This window comes from Python bivittatus, unplaced genomic scaffold, assembly GCF_059951505.1.
Source record: "Python bivittatus isolate LINGU-HERP-01145 unplaced genomic scaffold, Pbiv_v1 ctg000080_np1212, whole genome shotgun sequence".
In the NCBI taxonomy this organism is placed as follows: domain Eukaryota; kingdom Metazoa; phylum Chordata; class Lepidosauria; order Squamata; family Pythonidae; genus Python; species Python bivittatus.
In genome coordinates, this window is record NW_028277035.1 from 26,150,734 (window position 1) to 26,173,086 (window position 22,353).

At 36.5% G+C, this 22,353-nt stretch overlaps 1 protein-coding gene across 3 annotated transcripts in view; it reads right to left on the reverse strand.

The window, feature by feature from the left end:
* Window positions 1-3,910: 3,910 nt before the first annotated feature.
* Window positions 3,911-22,353, reverse strand: part of RBM27 (RNA binding motif protein 27) — a 46,261-nt gene continuing 27,818 nt past the window's right edge. For all 3 annotated transcript variants that reach the window (XM_025170550.2, XM_007434286.4, XM_007434285.4), the window contains exons 9-21: window positions 20,850-20,999; window positions 18,789-18,936; window positions 18,036-18,186; window positions 17,036-17,320; window positions 16,768-16,908; window positions 15,026-15,148; window positions 13,297-13,371; window positions 12,999-13,163; window positions 12,182-12,286; window positions 11,901-12,092; window positions 10,630-10,716; window positions 10,118-10,228; window positions 3,911-7,368 (exon numbers count right to left, since the gene is read on the reverse strand). In XM_025170550.2, the coding sequence (XP_025026318.1) occupies window positions 7,282-7,368; window positions 10,118-10,228; window positions 10,630-10,716; window positions 11,901-12,092; window positions 12,182-12,286; window positions 12,999-13,163; window positions 13,297-13,371; window positions 15,026-15,148; window positions 16,768-16,908; window positions 17,036-17,320; window positions 18,036-18,186; window positions 18,789-18,936; window positions 20,850-20,999 (1,820 nt within the window). In that variant the 3' untranslated portion in view covers window positions 3,911-7,281. The remainder of the gene's footprint in view (window positions 7,369-10,117; window positions 10,229-10,629; window positions 10,717-11,900; window positions 12,093-12,181; window positions 12,287-12,998; window positions 13,164-13,296; window positions 13,372-15,025; window positions 15,149-16,767; window positions 16,909-17,035; window positions 17,321-18,035; window positions 18,187-18,788; window positions 18,937-20,849; window positions 21,000-22,353) is intronic.

Sequence of the window (22,353 nt, forward strand, 5' to 3'; positions counted from 1 at the left end):
ATATACCCCGTGAGACTCTAGGGAGGGGCTAGCCTAAGCCTCTTCTTCTTCTCACAGTCTTGTTGCAGGCTGAGAAAGCGCTTGCCTTGTAACCTCTCCTGGAATGCACTCCCTCCGTCCTGATAGCCTTGATCTGCCATTCCAGTATCCTCCTCGCATGTGCCTTCCATTACACTGACTTATGACTGCCAGAGTTATGAATTCTGGGAGTTAGTCCGTGCATCGTAAGGTTGCTGAGGTTGAGAAGCACTGATTTAAATGATCTAGCGGAGTCATTTTGTTGCCTCTGGCTAACCAATGACTGATATCCCCCTCTCCTCGTAAGGATTCTCAGCAGCTATTGCAAACCAAGTTCTGTAGATATTGAAGACATCCAACTACTCTTCTCCTGTTCCTGCAGTAATCATAAATGAACTATTTCCTGTCTCTTTCTAGGACCTTGAATCCTCTGCCTGGCTTCACTTAATGGCAGGACCCTACAGAAAAGATTCAAGAAGGATCATTTCTCCTAGTGCTCTCCACCATCACCACCGTGGAACCAGTTTAGGGTCCCAGTATTAAAAAGGGTCCTTTCAACTGAAAATGCCAAAATACACTATTGCTTAAGAGAAACAGAAAATGAATTGCTCTCCAGCCCCGGGGGTGGGGGGGGGGTGGGTGGGGGTTAAGGGAAACAGTGTTCTACAGGAGCATCCAGAAATGTGCATAGTTGATAATTTGGCATAGGCTGCAGCAGGAGGTGAGATAAACAATGGAGCAACATAAGTTGCTCACAATCTTCAGATCAGCTTTTACTAGGTTACAGGTTGTGTGTAGGTAGAAGACCAAATATCTAAATGCTCCTTTTTGAAATCTACAAGCCTCTCATATTCTATTCAAAATGCAGAGGAAAATATCCAAGAAAAAAAGATAATCCTGGGTGTCAGATGGGTGTCTGGTGATTCACAGAACTGGCCAGACGTAACACAACATATAAAGACCATCTTGTTAAGCAGTTCATCTTTTAAAAGTATATTGTGACATGTCAAGATAAAATCGTTGTGGTTTCTCTGAGCTTGGCTTTTGCATCTAGAAACTCTGCAAGAGACATTTAGTTAAGGCAGATAAACACATTCTAACCTCCGCCTTGCCCTTAACAGAGAAGATTGGTATGCAATCAATTGCTGTATTATCTAATTTCTCTACCGTTCTAAGTTCAGCAGTCTCCCAGTGTGCAATAGTAAAGCTTCTGTACATTATAAAATGTAGCCAGGTATGTAGTTATAACTAAGTTCCCATTAGAGTTAATCCAGGGCTTCAGATAAAACTTAACTGACATCTTGTGGCTAGCGTAATGTTTATTTTTTTCTTGTTCTTTGGCTTCTCTTCCTCCTCTCTGCTCCAGATAGACATGATTCCCCATCACATCATCTCCTCCATGCATAATGGCCACTCTGCCACCTCCTTTTTGATGATCTTCCATTACCCTGCCATTTCTCCAGCAGCTGAGATTGCCTAAATCCAACTTTGATTGCCAGCTATCTTCTCTATGTCAGCCCTGTAAGGTAGATCAGGTTAAGAAACAAATGCCATAAAACTACTTTTGCTAGAACAGCTATAGTAACAGAATCTTGCAAATCTGAACGTTCTTCCTTCCTCCCTCACTTTATCTTTGTGTGAATTAGGGAGGGACCTGTCTGAGGAATTTTCTCAAGTTAGTTTCTTGGAATGGGCTTAAGCCATGTTTCTCTGATTGTTGCCATGGTAACAGATTTTCCCACTGCCCTTCAAGGCCATTCTGTGTTCCCTCTACGCTCCATTTTCTCTCCTTCCCATTAACTTCCTAACCTATTTCAACTTTTTCCCCTCTCTGTGAGAGACCTTTCTAGGTGTGAAAACCTTATCTGTTTCTCTCCCAACTATATTTCTAGAGTTTATCACCTCCAGTTACAGCTTGTGTGCCTGAGAAATCTTGTGAAAGGATGAGAGACAATATTTACATGTTCTATTCTATCACACCAGGCATATTTCTTTAATATGTTGCAGCTAGATCATTTTACATCTTATACTTAATGATTTTGTGTATTACTTGTGAAGCCCAAGTTAACATTTCTATCCCATTCTACCGATCTGTTTGATAATTACCTCAGCATTTCTGATGCTAGATCCAAATAGACAAAATAAAGCCTCATACCCAAAAGGTTGCCTGTTCTGCTCTAGTAATAGCTGATATTGTATCTACTGTAGAAAATACAATAAAATAAAACAATGAAATGAGCACCTGTAATCATGCTTATGCTTGCCAATCCGTCCCAATCATGTATTGTCTACAGTGTATAACAGTTCTGATGGGCAATGGCACGTCCATGCCATGCCAGCCCAGGCAGGATACCACAATCCAAAGCACCACCTATTCCAATATGGGTCACAGCCTATCTACTAGGGTTACACAAACCATTTTTAAAACAGTGGATTCACAACATATTAGCATAAGCCCAATGCTTTAAAATAGGCACGTCCTTCAGAAGGCTCCTGTGACTGATTCAAAGGCTGTCCCATTATTTACATGTGCTTGTGGACACAAAGCCAGGAACAACTTTCAAAGCAGCTACAAGTCTATCAAGGGACTTCAATCATGGGGTTAGGATATGTTAATTAAGTTCACATTCTCACTTCTTTCCATGGACTGACACAACCATACAGACCTGTATGAGAACTTCATCTTCAAGAACATGTATCTTGCATTGATCTAGCATTGATTCAGCATAGAATTTCTTTACTTCCTACATGAATATTACACATTATAGAACAGATAACAAAATATACAAACTATCACTGAGCAATTGTTTTCCCCATCCAAAGGGAGAAAAAAAAACCTCCCACAAAATCTTACCCTGTTTTGACTTTCTTCTTTAAACAGATTCTTTCTCTTGTAGGAAAACACTAACTAGCAGCAGCCTAAACTGCATTGGAATATCTAAAATGTGAACTATGCCCACAGTAGGACTTGTGACACATTGTTTGGACACTTTCAACATTTTTTGTTACAGCACATTTGCAGACAATTTAAAATGTATCATTGGCTAATTTAAGATCCGGTCTAGCCAGCTCTTCAAAGATTTACTTCAGTGACAGATACTTCTTTTATATGATAAAGAATGATGAACTTATCAAATAAAAGCCATTTTGGACAGTGGGTCAGAACTGTTTTTTAAGTGCATAACTCCATTTCTCTTGTGTGTAAAGAACTGAGTTACAGCAAACTTAGGTCTTAGAGAAGTATTTAAAGTATCTCAACCTACAATCATATTTCAGGGCACCCCAACATGCCAAATTCCTAATTTAGGAATTAGTAACTTTAAAGACATGTGTTGGTGACATAATATAATAACACAAGGCTGCTTATTGAAGGAAAATGTTTTCTGAGTCAGCTAATCATAGAAAACATAGTGAACTCCCAAGGAACCTACATACCCCCCTCACCCCCCATTCTAAGCTACGAATGCAAAAAGTATCAGTCTCCAGTTTTTCCCTGAGATGTTGTTTCAGGAATATGTACTCTTAGGTGGTACTTAGTGTTAATACTCAACTTCTTGTGTCATTATATTGCTTATTAAAGAAGATGACACCATCGTGCATTTTCAGTACTACTAGAAGTTCAGTAAGTTTAACTTAGGGTGAAAAACACAGTATTGATTTTGGTCACGGACATGAAACTATTTTGTTTCTTTGATGGGATGTTTTGTTTTATCAGCCACTCCAAGCATTGGAACAGCAGAATATGTGCTTTTTAAGGTTGGTAGTGAAGGCAGAACATACCCAAGAATTTATAAACACATATTCACATACACACACACACACACACCACATGCACACATTCACAGATGTACACATCTTTGAAGAAACCAAGCAATACAGCTCTTTTTGTGAGTATAATTTTTTTTGGAATGGTTGCTTTTCCAAATTTCAGTTCAAACTGTTTTGTTTTTTTTTGTTTTTTTTTGTAATTTTAAACCATTCCATATTATCTCTTTATTGCAAAAAGTCAACATGCATCTTAGAAATTCAAAGTGTAATCAATAAAACAAACATTACATGTATGAATTTAAATGTATAAACAGTTAGAAATCCAACAATATCTCCTAATATACTATTACACAAGTTCACAATCTTGTAAAAACTATAATACAAGTTACTGTACATTGAGAGGAATTTAATATTCCTTTTCACATGATTTCATTAAAAACATTGAAGCATCTCCACTGTATGTGGGCAAGTATGTTTTTTTGAAAAGTTTCAGATGCTGTGCATTTTTATATGTAAGGATTAAAAAAATACACCACAGTTAAACTGACAGTTTATATAGTAGTAGCGTTAATATCTGTAAAGCTTTAAGGGGATGATTCACTCAGCATTTACATTGTGACATTCTTTTCAATGTCAATAGAGTGACACATTGCTAAGTGGTTAGAATGGGGTATTATATGCAAAGTTTTATTAGAATTTCTAGCTTTCAAGGTACTCTGCAGGTGTATTTATACTATGCTTTCTGTTATGGCTTATGACTATGAAAGGGACAATTCCACAGCAGGTGGTACCAGAAGTTCCCCACCCAATAACACAATAGTTCTATACTAAGTTCTAATACACGACACAGGGAGATCCATAGCTACATCAAAATGAAGGTCACTTTGAACTAGTTTTCTATTTTGTTTTAAGTGAGTTACCACTATGCTGCCCATTACTTACATTCTCAGTAACACAATAGTATGCTTTCAGTACATGAATTTAGGGGCACAACTCAGTTTTGTGCTTCTAGACTGAGAAATTACATTTAAGGTGTCACTAGAGGATTTATGTACGCCAACATATACTTAAAAAAAAAAGGAAAGAAAGCAAAGGTGGGAAAAAAGTTTATTAAATAAATCTCTCTGTTGGCCCCTATCTCTCTCCATGAAAAAAGCCAGCACTCTGAGTAAAGATATTCATTCTATCCTGAACAGCATGCTAACAAAAGGTTATTTAAAACCATATGAAAAGGAATCCCATCCAGTCTAACTGTCCCAAAAGCTAAGGAAATTTCTCTTACAGCTTCATTCAGTCAACTGTAATCTTCCAGATACAAAAATACAAGAATTCTTATGGAAATCTAGATGCTGGTAGTTTTTAGTACACAAAAAAGCAAAAATATTTACAAAATTATACAGTTCTAAGAAAAAACCCTGTACAATATATATATTTCTATATATATATATATATATATTTATATTTATATTCATCTGCATCTCTATATATGTATATATAAATCCTTTGTTCCCTATATTATTAATTAACTGTCCAGATTCAAGCGTTTTGCTTGCTGGGTCAAAATATGTGATGGCCACATACTGAGCCACAAGCATTCTAAAGATATCACAGGCAATGGGAGAAAAGCAAGGCTTTGCCTGTTAAGAGTGTGCAATATTCGTGCTTTTTTCTTATAACTTAATTCACTGAGATTCAACATTAGTAGGAATGTAGCAATAATCTAGAACACAAAGGCCTTTACATAAAGGGCAAATAAGAGTTGGTAGCATACACCCTTACTCACTTATGGATGGAATTTAAATGGGATGTGATTTTACACACAATGTACATGGTTCCCAAAATGTGACAAAGAAAAGAAACTAAGTTCTGGTAGCAAGTTAACATGAAACCTAACTTAGTATTTTTGATGCTTAGACTGAACTAAGTACCACTATGGTAATCTGAATGTAAGAAACCTGAAATATATAATTAATTTTTGAATGAATGAGTGCAGAGGTACCACAGGAATTGATACAGTAATGTTTGCCTTGCTTTATCAGTCTTAACACTCTGAATGCAGTGACATCATATGCTCCTTGCATAGCATGCTGCTCTTATCTATGGCTAGGATGGGGATATCTATGGCCCTTCAGGTGTTTCTTCACTACAGTCCTTATGGTCAAAGTCAGCATGGCCAATAATGGGCTACTTGGGGAGTTGTATTTATTGGAGAGCCACATTTCCTCATCACTGGCTATGAGATACAGTATACAAGCACTAAGAGGGAAGGAAAATGGCCCACAGGAGGACATATTTAGGCTTAACAGCAGCAAGAGACATGGGCTATAAAGATCTATCGCCCTTGGAGTAAAAAAAATGTAACATAAACTCTACCAAATCTATACCATGAACTATTTGGTGCTTTAAAAAAGGAGGGGGAAGAACAGACAAACTTTTATCAGCATGTGGATAAAAGATACTTAAATCAGTTTTACTTTTTTCTTCAATTCAACATTAATTTATAATGTGTTATAACTTAAATTCGCAATATTATTCTAAGTGCTGGCTTAGTATCTCTTGTTTTAAAACAAGATTGTTTTTGATTTGCAATTCTGTGGGCTGCAGAAAATACATCACTTGGAACAGTGCACTGGCTTTTCCTTAAAAAATAAAATGCAGCCATTAATGACCCAAAATGAGTTCTAGTGACAGGGCATTTTCAAAACAACTAATTTCATATTACCAATACCATCTGTTCAAAAATTATTCCTGCTGTTGTCTCTTTTAATAGGTTTCAAGGCAGGTATGTTCCACTGAACTAAAATATGAAATGAGAGCAGAAATGGTTGATTAATTGCACCCTAAAGGTAATCAGAATGGGCCATGTTTAAAGACTGAAAAGAAACAAAATACTACAAAAAGAGTGGCTATCATCAATGCTGGCAAGAACTGGTTTGAATACATGAACTGAGCAATCCTACACTATTATTCTGATAATCACCAGATTTCAGATAGTGGAATATAGGAAAAATAGCTCTTTCACCAACATATGTGCAATTCCTGATTGTTTTTAAATTGAGATTTACTTAAGCTGCTTGCCACCCAATGAAAGGAATTCCAAATTAGCAAATTCTAGATAATGTTGATGTATACATGAATTTGACTTACTGTTCTCATCTCAGATTCTACATTGCTAATAAAAGCTATAAAGTCATTGATATTTAATAAAACAAATTCATACTTTAAAATCAGAATGAACAAAAGTGGGCTTGAAAGACTGATATATTTCACCTTTATAGGATCACAACCATCTTTACAGCTTTGTAGAAGCTCTGGGCCTTTGGCTGATCATAGCTACTTACTTGCTAAGTTTACATATCAAACACATTTGTTATCTTAAAGTATATATAAAAAAACAAAAAACAAAACAGATTTTTGGCTCATGGATTTCCTTTAAATATTTTTTTAAAATTTTAGTTCGAACAATTCTAAAATTATATGCTTCCTCTTGAAGTTTCATCTTCTCCAAGAGCGAGATTCATCTTCATCTTCATCATCATCGTCATCATCTTCAGGTAGAAATAAATCTGATGTTTCTGTCTCCTAAAGAAAGATAAAATTTAATATGGTTATAGAATTATGGTAATTTTACAGTACTTTCATAAGACTATATTTTTTCTTGGGATGATCTCCAAATAAATCTACCCATTTTTGGATCAACCCTGCAAAGAAATACTAACAAAAATGGAATCTAGTTGTGAAATTGCGGTAATACTGAATACTATGAAATCATTAATACTTGTTTAACTTGATCCATCCTGAGTGGGCTGTGAGAATAACCTTGGGAGAAAGGTGGAAGAACCGCAGCCTAAAGAATGATCAGACAAGAGATATTTCAGCCCAAGAAGGAATGGGGACAGAGAAAGCATCTCAGAAGGGACCCTCCTGGAAAGTAAAGCAACGGAGGGGAGAAGTGCTTTCAGACTTGCAAGATTCTGTTACTATAACCTTACAATAAAGGTAGTGTTAGTACTCGTGGTTTTGGTTTCCTGTCTGGACTACCTCAGAGGGCTGACACATCCTTTCAAGTAACTTTACTTGTAAAATTAGCAAATTATAGATCAGAAATATATTGTAATAAAACAAAAAGTCACACGATTTATCAAATTTCTTAAACACATTTGATATCTATTGATACCTTTCAAACTATTGTCATTAAAATGTTTTGTATGCAATGTTATTGTTAGTACATCTATATATCATTTCCCATTATTTTAGATTTCAATACAATTTACAGTAACACAACTTAAAACCATACAAATATAATTTATTAAAAAGGTAGCTGGCAGAAAGAAAACAAAAGTAAAAGAGAACTATGCAAACAATATTTATAGAGGGAAGGTGTGATAAGAGACAGATCTTCAATAGGTGCCTCAAATATGTAGCAGTAGATGCCTCATGAATGTATCTACTAATTTGCTTTATATTCTGCCTTTGGTTCAGGATCATAAGACGGTATACCTAGTATTCCCTACAGGCACCACCACAAAGAAGGCCTGCCTATCAGGAGCCACAAAATGGCACTCAGCACTGCAAGAAGACATCCTCTGATGATTTTTGATGATTTTAGAACGATCTATAATGGCAGTGGTCTGTCAGATACCCTCTTGAGTATCCTAGTGCAGTAGCCAACTGGCAATCAAGGCTGTGATGTCAATAGTGCTCTAACACATGTACAGTCTCTGCTCAGTAATCTGGCTGCTGAAAATTCCTGATGATCATCCCAGCAGTTTCATATTGATGTTAAATAGCATGGGGAACAAAACAGTGGCTTGTGGCCAGATTAACTGCTGCTAACTAACCCTAATACCTTCCCCTCACACATCTAATAAACCAAATTACCCAGGAAAAGAAGAAATAAGAGAGAAGATAAAGTTCCTAGACCAAGTTTATTGTTTTGGGATAGTGGCAGCAGGATTTTAAATTAATTTATTTATCCCCAAATTAATTTATGCCATTTCTGACCAAATTAATCCTGTTTTGTTACAGTTACTATAGTCAATTATATAACAAACCAGAAAGTCAAGCAGGATCAACTGTACTTCCTTTGTCAGGTTATAAAACAGTGAAAGCATGGCTTATCCTGTTCCCAAACTAGGCCTGAACTCAGACTGAAAAGCATAGTAATAATTAATGTCCTTCAAGAACACCTACAACTATGCAGATACCACTCTCTCAAATAACTTGCCAATAAACAAGTATTTTGACTGGGTGGCGATTGGCAAGATCTTCTGAATCCATGGAGACATCTTCAGTTTGCTTTCTTTAAGGCTGGAAATATCATTCCAACAAGGAAGCATCCATGCATCACTCCCATGATTTCTCCTATCAGCTCCTTTCAACTAACCTATATGAGCAAAGGCAGCTAAAAGCCCAGATAATATGTGGACAAGACAGCTAGAAGCATCTTGTTCATAAACCATAGACTATCCTAGAGAGCATTGCTACATGGCTATTTGAGAATGTAACAAAAGCCACAAAACAGATATGACTATATGCATTAATTCATGCTTAGTCACCCGCATAGCAAATTTACACTTCTTGCCACTTCCTAGTCTAATTCATTGTCGAGAGGTCCCCAGAAATCCAAGAAGCAGCTCAGATTCCGCAATGCTGGAGAAGCATTTGAGGGTGACTGTATCCATGATACACTGATATTCCCCATTCTTTAAGGGCCTGGAAAAGAATACTGGCTTTGATTTCTGGAAACTCTATCCAATTTTTTACAAATCCATTGAATTCCCTAAGTCTCCAAGGGTAGACAACCTTAAATGATCAGCAGGAGATAGGAAAGCAATGATGATCTGAGAGAAATTTCACCAGACAGTGGTCTGGTCATGAGAACTATAATTCCCCTTCCCAAACAACTCATTCATGACTTGGGGGAACACTAAATCACTCCCTATGCAGTGAGTCTGATGACAGCTCAAGATAGACTCATGACTGTCACACTATCCTGAGCAGGCCTTCCTAAGGTGGTCTCAGCATGAATGCTAAAGTCCCCCAGGATTATTGTTCTGGGATTCCCCAACAGCACTGAAAAAAATCTCAGCTGGTCTCTGGTCAGAGAAACAGTTGGGCAGCAGGATAGGGCCACTAACTTGCTGTTCCAACATCAAGTAAGGTCCTCATAGCTTGATCCATTCAGTTTTCTGATGAGCAAGATGGAATTCCTGCTGACCAGAGCAATTGCTTCATCAGTTCAAGCTGGTGCTATACTGCAAAACCAGGTGAGCAAAGTTAGTTTTTAAGAGATTTTAAAAGACAAGCTATTCAAATATTATTCTAATACCTCTTCCTTGGGTTCTTCCTCCTCCGTTTCTGTAGACACAGAGGGTAACTTAGGTTTATGCCATGATATCTGAAGTCGTCGGTCTTTAAACTTTAACCCTTGATTGGCAGCCTAAGGTGGAATATTTAAGAAAGAAAACAATGTATGTTGTACACCAGAATAAATCAGTGGCTATACAGCATGTCAGAGAAATCTCCATTAACTCTATTGTGATTGATCAGAAATCTTTGCATTGTATAATAATCACTTCTCATATTTGCTACTCTAACGTCTGTTATGATAATTTAAGTAAAATGTTAGTAACTGGCTGAATTATAATCCGTAATCAGTTTACATAATCTCCATAATCAGGAGATAGCAACAGGATTTAAACATTTAATGCCTGAAAATGTTTCATTTGAAACCAGAATATATTTGCTAATACTTTCAATTATAGGTTATGTTTGTCTTAAAAAACTGCATATGGAGTAGTAGAACATTCTTTATTTAAAAATATAAACCACGTTACGTACATTTTCAGCTTCAGAGCGGGATTTAAATGTCAAGACAACACTTAAAGGAGATTCCTCCTCTTGAAGGCCTTCAATATCTCCAAATTGCTGAAACACACAAGACTGAGGTTTATGCATGTTGTTTCGCTACTAAAAAAAACATTGATGACCAATGTAATATTAATGATTAAAGTATATATAGGCAACCTGGTGCCTTCCAAATGTTTTGGACTGTAATTCCTTTAATTCCCAATCACCAGTTCAATTTAACATGGTCAATGGGAGATGTAGGCCAAAGCATTTAGGTAACTCTTGGCTTTGCCAGAATCCCAGAAAAGCCTTTGATCCTTCTCAATGACATTCCTGTTCTTGGACAATTTTATTTCTTAGCATTTTAGGAACCACACTAGTCACCCAAATACACAGGAAAAGTATATATAATTGCTCAGTGATTGCTCAGTAATGCCAGGTGACAGATATTTATCTGTGATTCTCAAAAGTATCATAGTTTTGGCTGCAAATCTAATCCTATGTATATTTTCTTTTAAAGGACTTTCTGCAGTGTCTAATGGAGCACATTCTTCAGCAGGCATACATAAGATTTTAGCCAGAGTTTCTAAATTTTAGAATCTTTGAAACTCAAGTTAGCATATCAATATTTATTTATATAATTGACATGATACTTCTTTTATATTTTATATTTAGAAATGTCTTTTAACTTAAATCTTATTTTTTTGTTCATGGTTTTGATAAACTTCAAGTTTAACTGTATTAGCAGTGAAAAAGGAAGTCGTGGTTCAGGCAGCCAGAGAACTGTTTGCCAAATTGCTATTTGTTTGTAGATCCTGAGAATCCCTTAATTATCTGCAAATAAAGAGCCAAATTGGTGGCAGTTGCTTGGTATTAACCTCCAGCATCAAAGCTATTTTCACTTAAATGTAAAGGCTTAATTTAGATTAATTACCATTCCACTAAAAGACATTTAAAATATACTGGACGGTATCTGGTCAAGCTGATTCCAATATTTAGGAATCTTAGAAAAATGATGCAATAGAAATATAGCAGATAATACCCAGAACAGCTAACTTCTCTAACAGTTAAGCAAATGTTTGCAGCATGTGATGAAAATCCATTTCAGTTAGAAGGCTGAACAGAGGAAGTACTAAATCAATCAGTGCAGTAATAAAAATGAAGTTAGTTCACTTTTAGGACACTCATGCCTTTATATTATTCTAGAATACTGCACAGAAATTGAGATAAATTTTAGTTTTAGTTACAAATTGCTAACTTACTGAGAAATGCTGCAGCACTTCATCTTTCTCTTCTTCCACAAAACCTCCAATTGTTAGTGCTTTGGGACGGTGATCCACTACCATGTGATTCACAATGCCTCTGCCTCTTCCTCCACGACCTCGTCCTCTTCCTCTACTTTGAGCTGACATCGCTTTCCCCCGACCAACAGGTAAGATACCTAAACGAGCAGCCTGGGCAAGAGGAATACACTTCAATTTTTTGTGGATATTGCATATACCTAAAACCAGGATCAAGATGGCAGTCAACTCTACAAACTTACCTCCACCTGTAGCTGGGTGAGTTTTTTTCTCAGTTCAGTTGTATCTTCCCCAGAAGACAATCTTTTATGTAAGTCCAATTCTGCATCTAAAAGTTCTTTTTGTGCCTTTGAAAGGAGAGAAGTGGTAGCAGAGAATTCATTTGCTTTACTCTCTTCTAAATGATATTTCCCCTTAGGTTTCAATTTCCCAATATTCTAGGGAAACATAATGATAAGTTACATCTTGGGAGGTTTGGGGAGAATCCAGAATGTGGGATAGCAAAGGCTATATAAATAAATATTCTATGTTAAGAGATACAGTAATAAAAACATTGTTATAATACTGATAACTAGGGCAAACAATGCTGATTCAGACTACATGAGATGTCTTGGTAATCAGTGGTCTCTTAAAAAAAATCTGAAGATTCCAGGTTTGATCTCTTAAATAATTTAAAATATTTATCCCTAAAAACAATGAAAACAAATATGAAAGATGGATAACAAAATAAAAATATTGAAAGAAATAGCAAACTTTTATAAGTGCTCAAATTCATGTAATAGTCTGTATGCAAAGGCTACTTCAATTCAAATATGTATGTTCAACCTGAACACAAAATGCATGTGCGCCATGTTATGAGTGAAGCCCTGCTCTTTCAACACATCATTCCCCCTGCCCCACCATTTCACTTGAATAATATGTGAAGGGAGCTTTAATATGGGAACATTACTTCAACAAAAATATTCCAACAGTGCCTTTCTTCATCTAAGAGAAATCTCAGCCCACGAATCAACTGCCAATTTTAAAACAGGAACACATGAAAACACCTGCATGACTTACTTCAGTTTTAGACTTTAGTTTTGATGTTGTAGAAACAACAGATGAAGTTTTTAATTCATCTTTCAACTGTGAAATTTTTCCTGTTAGCTCTTTCAGAGTCTTCATAATCTCTGCTCTCTCCTCTGGTTTCATGGTTTTATTCTTTTCCAATTTTGATATTAACATCTATGAAAGTCAAAATAAAAATTCCATACTAGACTGAAAGGGCTTCATACACAATCCCTTAAACATGCTTACAAGTTAATGCACAAAACAAAAACTTGGAAGTTAAAGCTAAATTTCAATAATTCAATCATACCTTTTGACATTCTATTTGTTTCTCCAACATTTCTTGCTGTTTCTTTCTCATGTCTTGTTGCAATTTCATTGCCTCCTACCAAGAAAAATAATATTTTAGTGTGCTAAATGGCTTACCTTAATTACTATGGAAGGATAAAGAAATGTAAATCACAATGTTAGATGATCCAAAACAATACCATTTGGAATATGCTATTTCCTTCTGCAGCATTATAGTTCCCTGGAAAACAATAATTACCTTTCACCACTGATACAATCTCTGTGTTTGGTTTCAGATAATTCAAATCCCGATTGGGATTCATGTCTTGTGGAAAGCTACTACTACCCTATGTTATACATGCCATCAAAGAATATCTAAAAATGCAGAAGCATACAACATTATTTATAATTTTATTTTTTATATATGATAACAGCAGCAAGGCTTTTAAATCATACTGGTGGGAAGAAAAGATATTATCTATAGTGAAACAATGGTTTGTGAGGTTGATGGAGTTGGCCGAGGTGGCAAAACTGACAGTTTTGATTTGAGATAAAACACTGGGTAATTTTAGTGTTAATTGGATTCCTTCCTTCCTTCCTTCAGGATTTAGAAAATGAAATTATGTTGTATAGGTTTGATGGTTAGAAATAATGGGTTAATAGAAATAAGTGAAGCTATGCAATCAATTTACAGCAAGAGTTTGATGTTTATTGTTACTTATATCTGTGGTGGGGTGGGGTGGAAGTCAATTCTTTTTTGTTTTTGTTTTTTTCTTTTCTGCACTTTTTCTTTTTTCTATTTTTTCTTTTTTATTCTTAATATTAGTTTTGGTTAGTTTTTACTGTTCTTCTAAAAAAAATTAGTAAAGTTATTCTTAAAAAAAAAAGGAATATCTAAAAATGCCTTTGGGTTTATATCCAAACTACAATGCAGTCAGTTCAATGTGGCAAATAAAGGTTTAGTTATCTCTCACTTTCCTACAACTGCAATCCTTTTATGTTGAATCACATGGTGCTTTTTTTGAGTCTGACTAAGATTGAAACCAAACTTTTTTTTTTCCCTTCTGAGGAGTGTGTGTGTGCTAGGTACACAGTTCCTCTCATGTACTTCAAATGCCAAGGAACAGTGGTAGACTTTACAGTGTTTGGATAAGAAAAAGAGTAATCCAAGATGATGAGCATGACTATAAGAAAGGAGATTATATTTAGGTCATAGTTCTCCCAACCAAAGACTAAACCTAAAAGGACTCATCTGAATTTTTACAAGGAATAATTCTTCATCTGGTGGATGCAAATCTGTTTGATGAGTGTGCTAAAAAAACCCAGCTACCGTTTAATATATAGCATATTCTATTCAGAACCAAAAGTAATCCTAACAGAAAAACAAGCCAGCTATTAGAACTGTGCAAAGCATTTCAAAATGGTGCTTCACAAGATGTGTCTATTAAACTGTTTAGTGTAGTATTTGAAGCAATCATGTTTGCAAGGGTCATACTGCACAGCCTTTTTGTTCTGCTGGCAGATCTAGTTAAAAAGTTGTCTGTGCCTGCACACATGCATTAAGACAGTTTTCAAAGCAGCCATGCAAGCCTTGCAAAGGATGCAGCCGTTCTAACATTTTAAAAAGAAGTGCTTTGTTCGTGCTAACATGCTTTATGAAGCACTTCTGAATGTTTTGCACAGCCCCACCATCTATCACATTCCATTCAAAGGTTACAGCTATTAATTACAGTGCAATTATATGTCTTTACCTGTTTCTTTTTAAGAACCTCTTGGACATCATGAGATTTATTTCCTGTACCAGTTTTATTTCCTGTCTTCAAACTGGAAGAACTGTAAACCATCTTTGTATGTGCAGTTGAAGAAGGAAACAACTGAAAGCAGCAATTTATGACAACACATTAATGGTGCCATCAAGCTTTGTGCAACTATGTATTTACAACAGTATTTTAAAAGATCAAATCAAACATTCTCAGATGGTATTATACAGATTATGCAAGGATACAATTTAGATTGTCTATCAGTGTCACGTATTTGCATTAAGAACATTAGAAAATACTGTTCTTTGGTATTTAAAGATATAGAACTATTATAAATGGAAATGTCTTCAAACCCCTGCCCCCCTAGATATCACACTGTAAAATAAAATTTGTGAAATTGTTTGAATGGGAATTACTCCTAACCCTTCATTTCATTGGTCTTCTAACACTATCAATATACTATGTACTATATATCACCTTAGTTCAAAGCTAAGCAAGGTCAACCTGATTAGTACTTAGATGGGAAACTATCTCAGAATACCAGGGCTCTTGGTTTGACTGGGAAATCAAAAAACATCCTGGAGAAGGCAATGACAAACCATTTTCATACTGTTGCTAATCAAACTTCCTGGATATGAAATGACCATGAGTCAAGTTTAGCAGAATGAGACTTTATCTTAGTTTATATCACACTAAATCATAATGTGGCTTGTTTGCTTTTGACTAAGCAACAGCTTAGGTATAGACTACAATGGCTCATTAAGAAAACCTGGTTTAAAATGTTCTGATCTGGCATTATATGCAAAAAATCTATTGAGGCACAATAGTAAGAATAGCTGTGAATGTTTAACAAAAAATTCCTTTATATTTTGCCCAGTAATAACAGAAAACCCACTCATTCTTCTGTTCCTCAGACTACTGCTGATCAATATATAGCAAGTAACCTACTATCTCAATATTTCACACCACAAATCCAATCATGGCCTGTTACAAAAAACTGTGGAGGTGTACTCTGATGTATCTAGATATCTCCAGGCTGCCTATTAGGAAAGTGCAAAACATACCCTTATATTACTGGACCATGTCTAAAACCCACTCCCTGTTCTGGAAGTCTTCATTTCTGGAAAATAGCTGGACTACTCCCTGAACTACTAAGTCAGCGAGATCCAGAAGAAAAATAGAATGCTTGGTATTCTCTGGAACATTCCATCCATGATACATTTTGGACACCATGGCCAATACCTAGTCTGTATTGTATAAAGCTTGCCTTTCTACATATTTAGGAACTCTGAAGGGGCAGGATGAGGACCTTAATGATTATCCATGCAACTGGATTTACTGAAGCATTGGCCTTAGCAGGACGACATTTGAGGGCTGCCACAAGCAGCAAAATGTCTTCAGCTGGATGGAAAACTCACTTAGTAGCTTGATACTGTAATCAGTGGTAGTTTTAAGAAAACTTATGCCATATCCTATTAGCCAATGGCATATATGTTACTTTATCAGATTTTCCCCCCTAAATGTTACCCTGACATTCATTTCATTCTCACTTAAATAACTAAAATACATTTATTGTAGGAGAAAGCTCAACTTCAGAGGTAAGCAGCCTAGACCCTTCTTTACACAATAAACTTCAAAACTCCAAGTTGGCTGGGACTCTTGAGTCTAAAATATCTGGAGGACCCAAGTTGCCTTTTACTCTATCCAACACCTTCGATATCCGTTTCTCATACCTGAACATCCTCTGCAATAGCATTGGACTGGTTAAGCAATACATGTTGAGAATCTGGCTGATTTCCACCGGTTGTTCCAAGTCGATGTTTAATTGGAACCTTGTTAAACACATAGGCACCTGAAGTCAATGGTTTAGTCACCTGCATGAATGCATATTAAACAGAAAAATGTGAGTGTGTATTCATCTACTTTGAACCATCACAGATCCAAAATATCTAAAGAGGTTGGGAAGAGCAAAGTACTGAGCTTGCAGTAAGAGCACTACACCTTTGGCATACTGCTGTGCACTGTTATGGGGGGAGGCTGTGCCAGAATCTGTGGTTGCACGTGCAGTTGATGAAGAGGGGATGGTGCTTGCTGTGGCTGCTGCTGCAAAGGCTGCTGCTGCAAAGGCTGCTGCTGCAAGGGCTGCTGCTCACTGCTTTCCCGGTGCCATAGTACTCGTATAAACCGATTGTTCAATACTGCTTCTGTGCTAGAAATAGCTTTTCTGGCTTCATCGTTTGTTAAATACTGAATTAGAGCAGCTTCAGGATCATTCTTGAAGGCAACCTAAGGAATAAACATTCAAACTATTTGTCTGCAAAGTCTAATTACACAGTAAACAAAATGTCTAAAGCATAATTACTAGTGTAATTTGCTTCTAAGCTAGCATTTCTGGTATGATGCTTTTACAAAACTCTCTGCAACGGTATTTAAGCATTTGCTTTCTACATTTTCATCAAGGCTGAAGCTTAGGAATAGCTAAATTGATGCCATTTATATATAATGTGTGCTATTCTTAATTTTTGCAGCACAAGCACTCAAGGAATATTAAGTGAAGAACCAGCAGCTTTTATAACAGAACATTATTTGGCAGTTATAATAATAAAGCTAACACCCTTAATGTAACACTGCTATGGGACTATCATGCTCCATGTGTATTTTTTTCCCCCAAACACTAAAAAACGATTATTCATACCTAAGATGGAAATAAATTTAATTGGGCCAGCAGAGAACAGCATGGTACAGGAAAAAGTACTCATCCATTCTTAACATAAAACTGCCCATTTCATTGTGGAATATGGAATGAGAAATACAACTGCAGCATCACTGAGCAAAGTTTATCCCCCTGCTTTCAAGAAATGGAAAACACACCATTTCCTGAGGCACTCTGTTTCCCTATCCAATAGTCTGCACTGCTGGAAAATTTCTCCAGATACTTGTCCCCAAAATTGTTTCTTTGCAATTTTCAACTCATCAGCTCTGTACATAAGGAAGTGTTTACCTGAATGTTGACAATTGTTCCAAATTTGCTGAAATGTTCATTCAGTTGAGTAATATTGTTCAATTCTGGTGGTATTTTACGAACTTCCAATTTAGTGTTAGTATACTGGCTCTTCTTCAGGAACCCTGGCTTATTTTGGTTATTAGTTTGTCTGAAAAAAAAAGAAAGAAAAGAAGGCTTCACATGTTATGTTATAACTTACACAAAGGAGCCATATTTTATTTTTAAAACCTCTTAATATAAGAAGAGGTTATATTATTGGATTATGCCAAGGTCCCCATTTACAGAGCAATTCTAATATGCTGGTAATAAAACTGAAGGCAGAGGATTTTCCATATTCAGAGCCTATGTAACAGAATATGGTTGAACTATAACTCCCACAGTCCAATATCACTGACATGGTCTGAGGCTGCTGAGTAGTATAGCGGCTAAGTAACACCTGGAAAACCACAAGTTTTCTACTTCTACTTGACAACCTCACAAAAATACCTATTATTTTAAAATGTTTTTATTTATTTATTTAAATGATTTATAGAGCGGCCCATCACACAGCAGTGATTCTGGGTGGCGTGCAAACATTCAAACCATCCTAACAATATATAACCCAAGACACCCTGGTTAAAACACTGATTTAATTAAGCAAGTTAAAATGTTCATAAAGATTCCTGGTTTTCAGGTCCCATACTTCTCTAACAAAATATATCTGATTTTAATTCAATTATCTAATTAATCAGCAACACATAAAGTCCTTACTTTCCAATCCAAGGTTTCTTTGGAGATGGCCCTTCTATAGTGTTTGAAAGTCTCTTCCTGTTGTCTGGCTCAAGCACTACTCTGGATACATTACTGCTGTTACTTGCAATTCCAATTGGAGGTTCAGTTTGTATGATAATATTAGCAGCTGGAAGAAGAAAAGATCAATATACTTGAAGCATGTCATTGCAGCCATATATTTCTTCTTTAAGAATTACACAAATAATGCTAATATGGTATTGAAAACTATATCATTGAGACCCTCCACAACAGAAAATAAGAAAATTAACATCGGCAAAATTGGAAATCTTGCTGGAGATACCAACTTCTTTCCAAAATATCATTTGGGTGAAAATCCAACAATGAAAAAATTGCCTAACAGTTCCAATTACTTGAGACACTGCATATAAGTAGCAATAGTAAAATTTACACAGAATGCATCTGCAAAAGAGAGCTGCTTGTTCATTTAAGACTTACTAAAATATAAAGTCTGACAAATCTGTTAATTTCATTTTCATTCAGTTTCTTATTGTTCTGATCTTAACAGCAATCTGTTTCCTGATTAGCTTGTACATTTGGCAAAAAGTTTACATGAACATTTATGACCATAAGAGATGTAGTTTGTGTGTCTTTTTCTATGACATACATTGTTTTTCTTTCATTTTATTGTTTTCTACTTTTAGAGATGTGACCTGCCGGGAGGTGCTGGGAGTCAGGAGGCCTCTAAATATCAATCGACTGATTGATCGATCAATTAATCAATCACTCAGTGCCTGTCCTTCTTCCTTCATATGTGTTTGGACACTTTTCACTAATTTGTTTGGTATGCTTTTTTTAGTTGAGAATTACACCACCAAATTCGGGAGAGGAGATTTTGGCAAACGAGCGCATTCTAGTTTATATATTTAGGAGCCATACACTGAAAAAGTTCATATAAAAATATGAACAAATATATGTGATACTGTTGTAGAATGTACAATCAAATATACTGGCAGTCTCTAGCTGGTTTGGCCTACAGGCTTAGCAGTTTCTAGAATTCCTGCAGAAGTTTGGGCATCTTATTAACCAAGCTTTAACAGTTACATGGATGCTCCACAAGCCATTTCACATTATGCTTGTTTAATATTGGTACAATTAAAAAGTTGTTTATTAAGAGTATTGGACTGTAAGATAACCAAATCAGTTGTATAGGAACCCAGTAAGCTGCTGAAAATGTGTGGATCACAGTACTTTCTTTTAAAAGAGCTAAGCAAGCTATTGGGCAAATTGAATTCTCAGTATGAAACATCTTTTATTGCAAAATCAGATTTATGCCATACTAGAGCACCATAAGCAGCACTTGTTTGCAAATATATTATTTAGGCTGACTGTAGGTACCTCTATCCCCTGGACTTTCTGCTGGAGAAAAGGTATAAGCTTAGTCTCCCTTCCCCTGCAACTTTCCCAACAGCTGTTCCAGTTAAGATACTTTTCCCCAAAGCACAGAATATGATGCTGAGGGAGAAAAGAAGAAAAATTCCCTCTCCCTTTTCTGTTCTTAGTGGTTGGGCCCTGCTCCAATAAAACAGCAGAACCCAGAAACAAGCAGCTCTAGAGCCTCAAACAGCAATCAAAGGAAAGATTAAGGAGAAAAAACACTCTACACTGAACACTAATTCATTCCACTTATTGGCACCAAGTTATTTCTGAAAAAAACACAAGCCTATGATGCTTCCTTAGAGACAATGTTTGGCATAATCCAGGAAACAAGAATCACGAACTTCAATAAAAAGTTTTAATGCAAGAATTAAGGATAACGTAAAAAAGCTTGGGAACTGTGATAGGAACCTCTGGTCCTCATTTATTAATGAGTTCATTAATGCAGAGTGAATATTTTCAATTCCTCCTTCCCAGACATTTCGCAGCCTGGATTGAACAACCATTTATAAGACAAATTACTAATGAAATTCTCCCTTATGTGTTAGTTGTTTGTGAGTAACGCTCCTCCTGTTACTTTCTCAGCCTTTCTACAATCTCTCATAATATTGCAAACCCTCAACATTTTGATGTAAGAGGTCACACCTCTTGGATTTGTGTCCATTTCACCAGATGTTAGGCCAATAAGATTTGGACGTTGCATTGGAGTCCTTGAAAAGAACTGTCGATACTGAGATCTACCAGTACTAGTAATACTAGGGGCTTCTGGATTATAGCCATCTGGTTCATATGTATCTATTAGAAGAGAGAAAAAAAAATAAGAGATTTTCTTTTTATTTAAAAATCTGACAACAAATACTTTTAATTTATATCCTGCCTTCCATATAATGTAATTCTCAAGGCAAACGACAGTCAACTATAAGGTGAATTTTTTTTTCAATTCAAATATGAAAGCACATCAATAAACACAAAGAGACATTCATGAGTTAAAAACTACTTCAGCAACGGTTTAAAGATCAAAAGCCTGGCAAAGTATGTTTTGAGTTGTAAGGAAATAATGTCTTATTTCCATTAATCTTCGCATCAACATCCCAGACTGAGATCTACATAACATCTTACTACAGGAGGCATCTATCTAGAATAGATGCAAATGGATGTTCCTGACATATCACTGGAAAACATGGAGATGCATCAAGGACACACACCAGACAAGAAAAATATGTTGATTTCTAGCAGGCACAAACCACTGTGTTTTGTTCATTCTGCTGAACCATTTTGGGTACGCCACAGCTCAAGAGAAATGAAACTTGCAACTTGTTCTGGGTTTCAGGTGAAAAACAAAATGTGTGGGGTAAGTAGGGCAAGGCTGATGCAGGTCACCCCATCTCTCCTCTCCACAGTTTCAGTGTAGCATGTGCCACTGTTCGACTGTCCCCCACCCCCCATTTTCCCAGTGCGTTTCCTCAGCTGCTGCCAATGTCCCAGAAATGAGATACAGGTGGTCCACACTTAACAACCACTCATACAGTGACAGTTCAAATTAGCAACAGTGCTGACTGGTCCTCAGAGTTCCGGCCGTTGCAGTGTCCCTGCAGTCACGTGATTGTGATCCAGGTGCTTGGTGCCCAACTTGTGATTATGACGTTGCAGCATCTTGCAGTCACAATTTGTGACCTCCTCTGCCGGCTTCTGACAAGCAAAGTCAACGGGGAAGCCAGCAGGAGGTTGCAAATGGCGACCACGTGATGTCCTTGTTTAATGACCCGCGGTGATTCACTTAATAACAGCAACTGGGAATGCTGGAATTGCTCTCGCTAAGCAGCGCGGTCATGTGATGTCGCACTTTACAACTGCATCACTTAGCGATGGCAATTCTGGTCCCAATTGCTGTTGTTAACCAAGGACTACCTGTATACTTTTCCTACCCACTTCCCTTCAGAAGCTGATGTCCTTGAGGGACTTTTGGTGAAGAAATGGCAAACTGAATATGGCTCTGCTAAAAGCGGAGCTGATGACTGAGGTGGAATGAAGAGGTGGCAAGCAGACTGGTTCTTTATAATTCCTCTCTGGACAAGGAAAGGGCTTGAGATTGCCCACAAGTGCTCCAGACAGTTGCCCCTTGCGAGGAGACTGCAAGACAGCAGTCTCT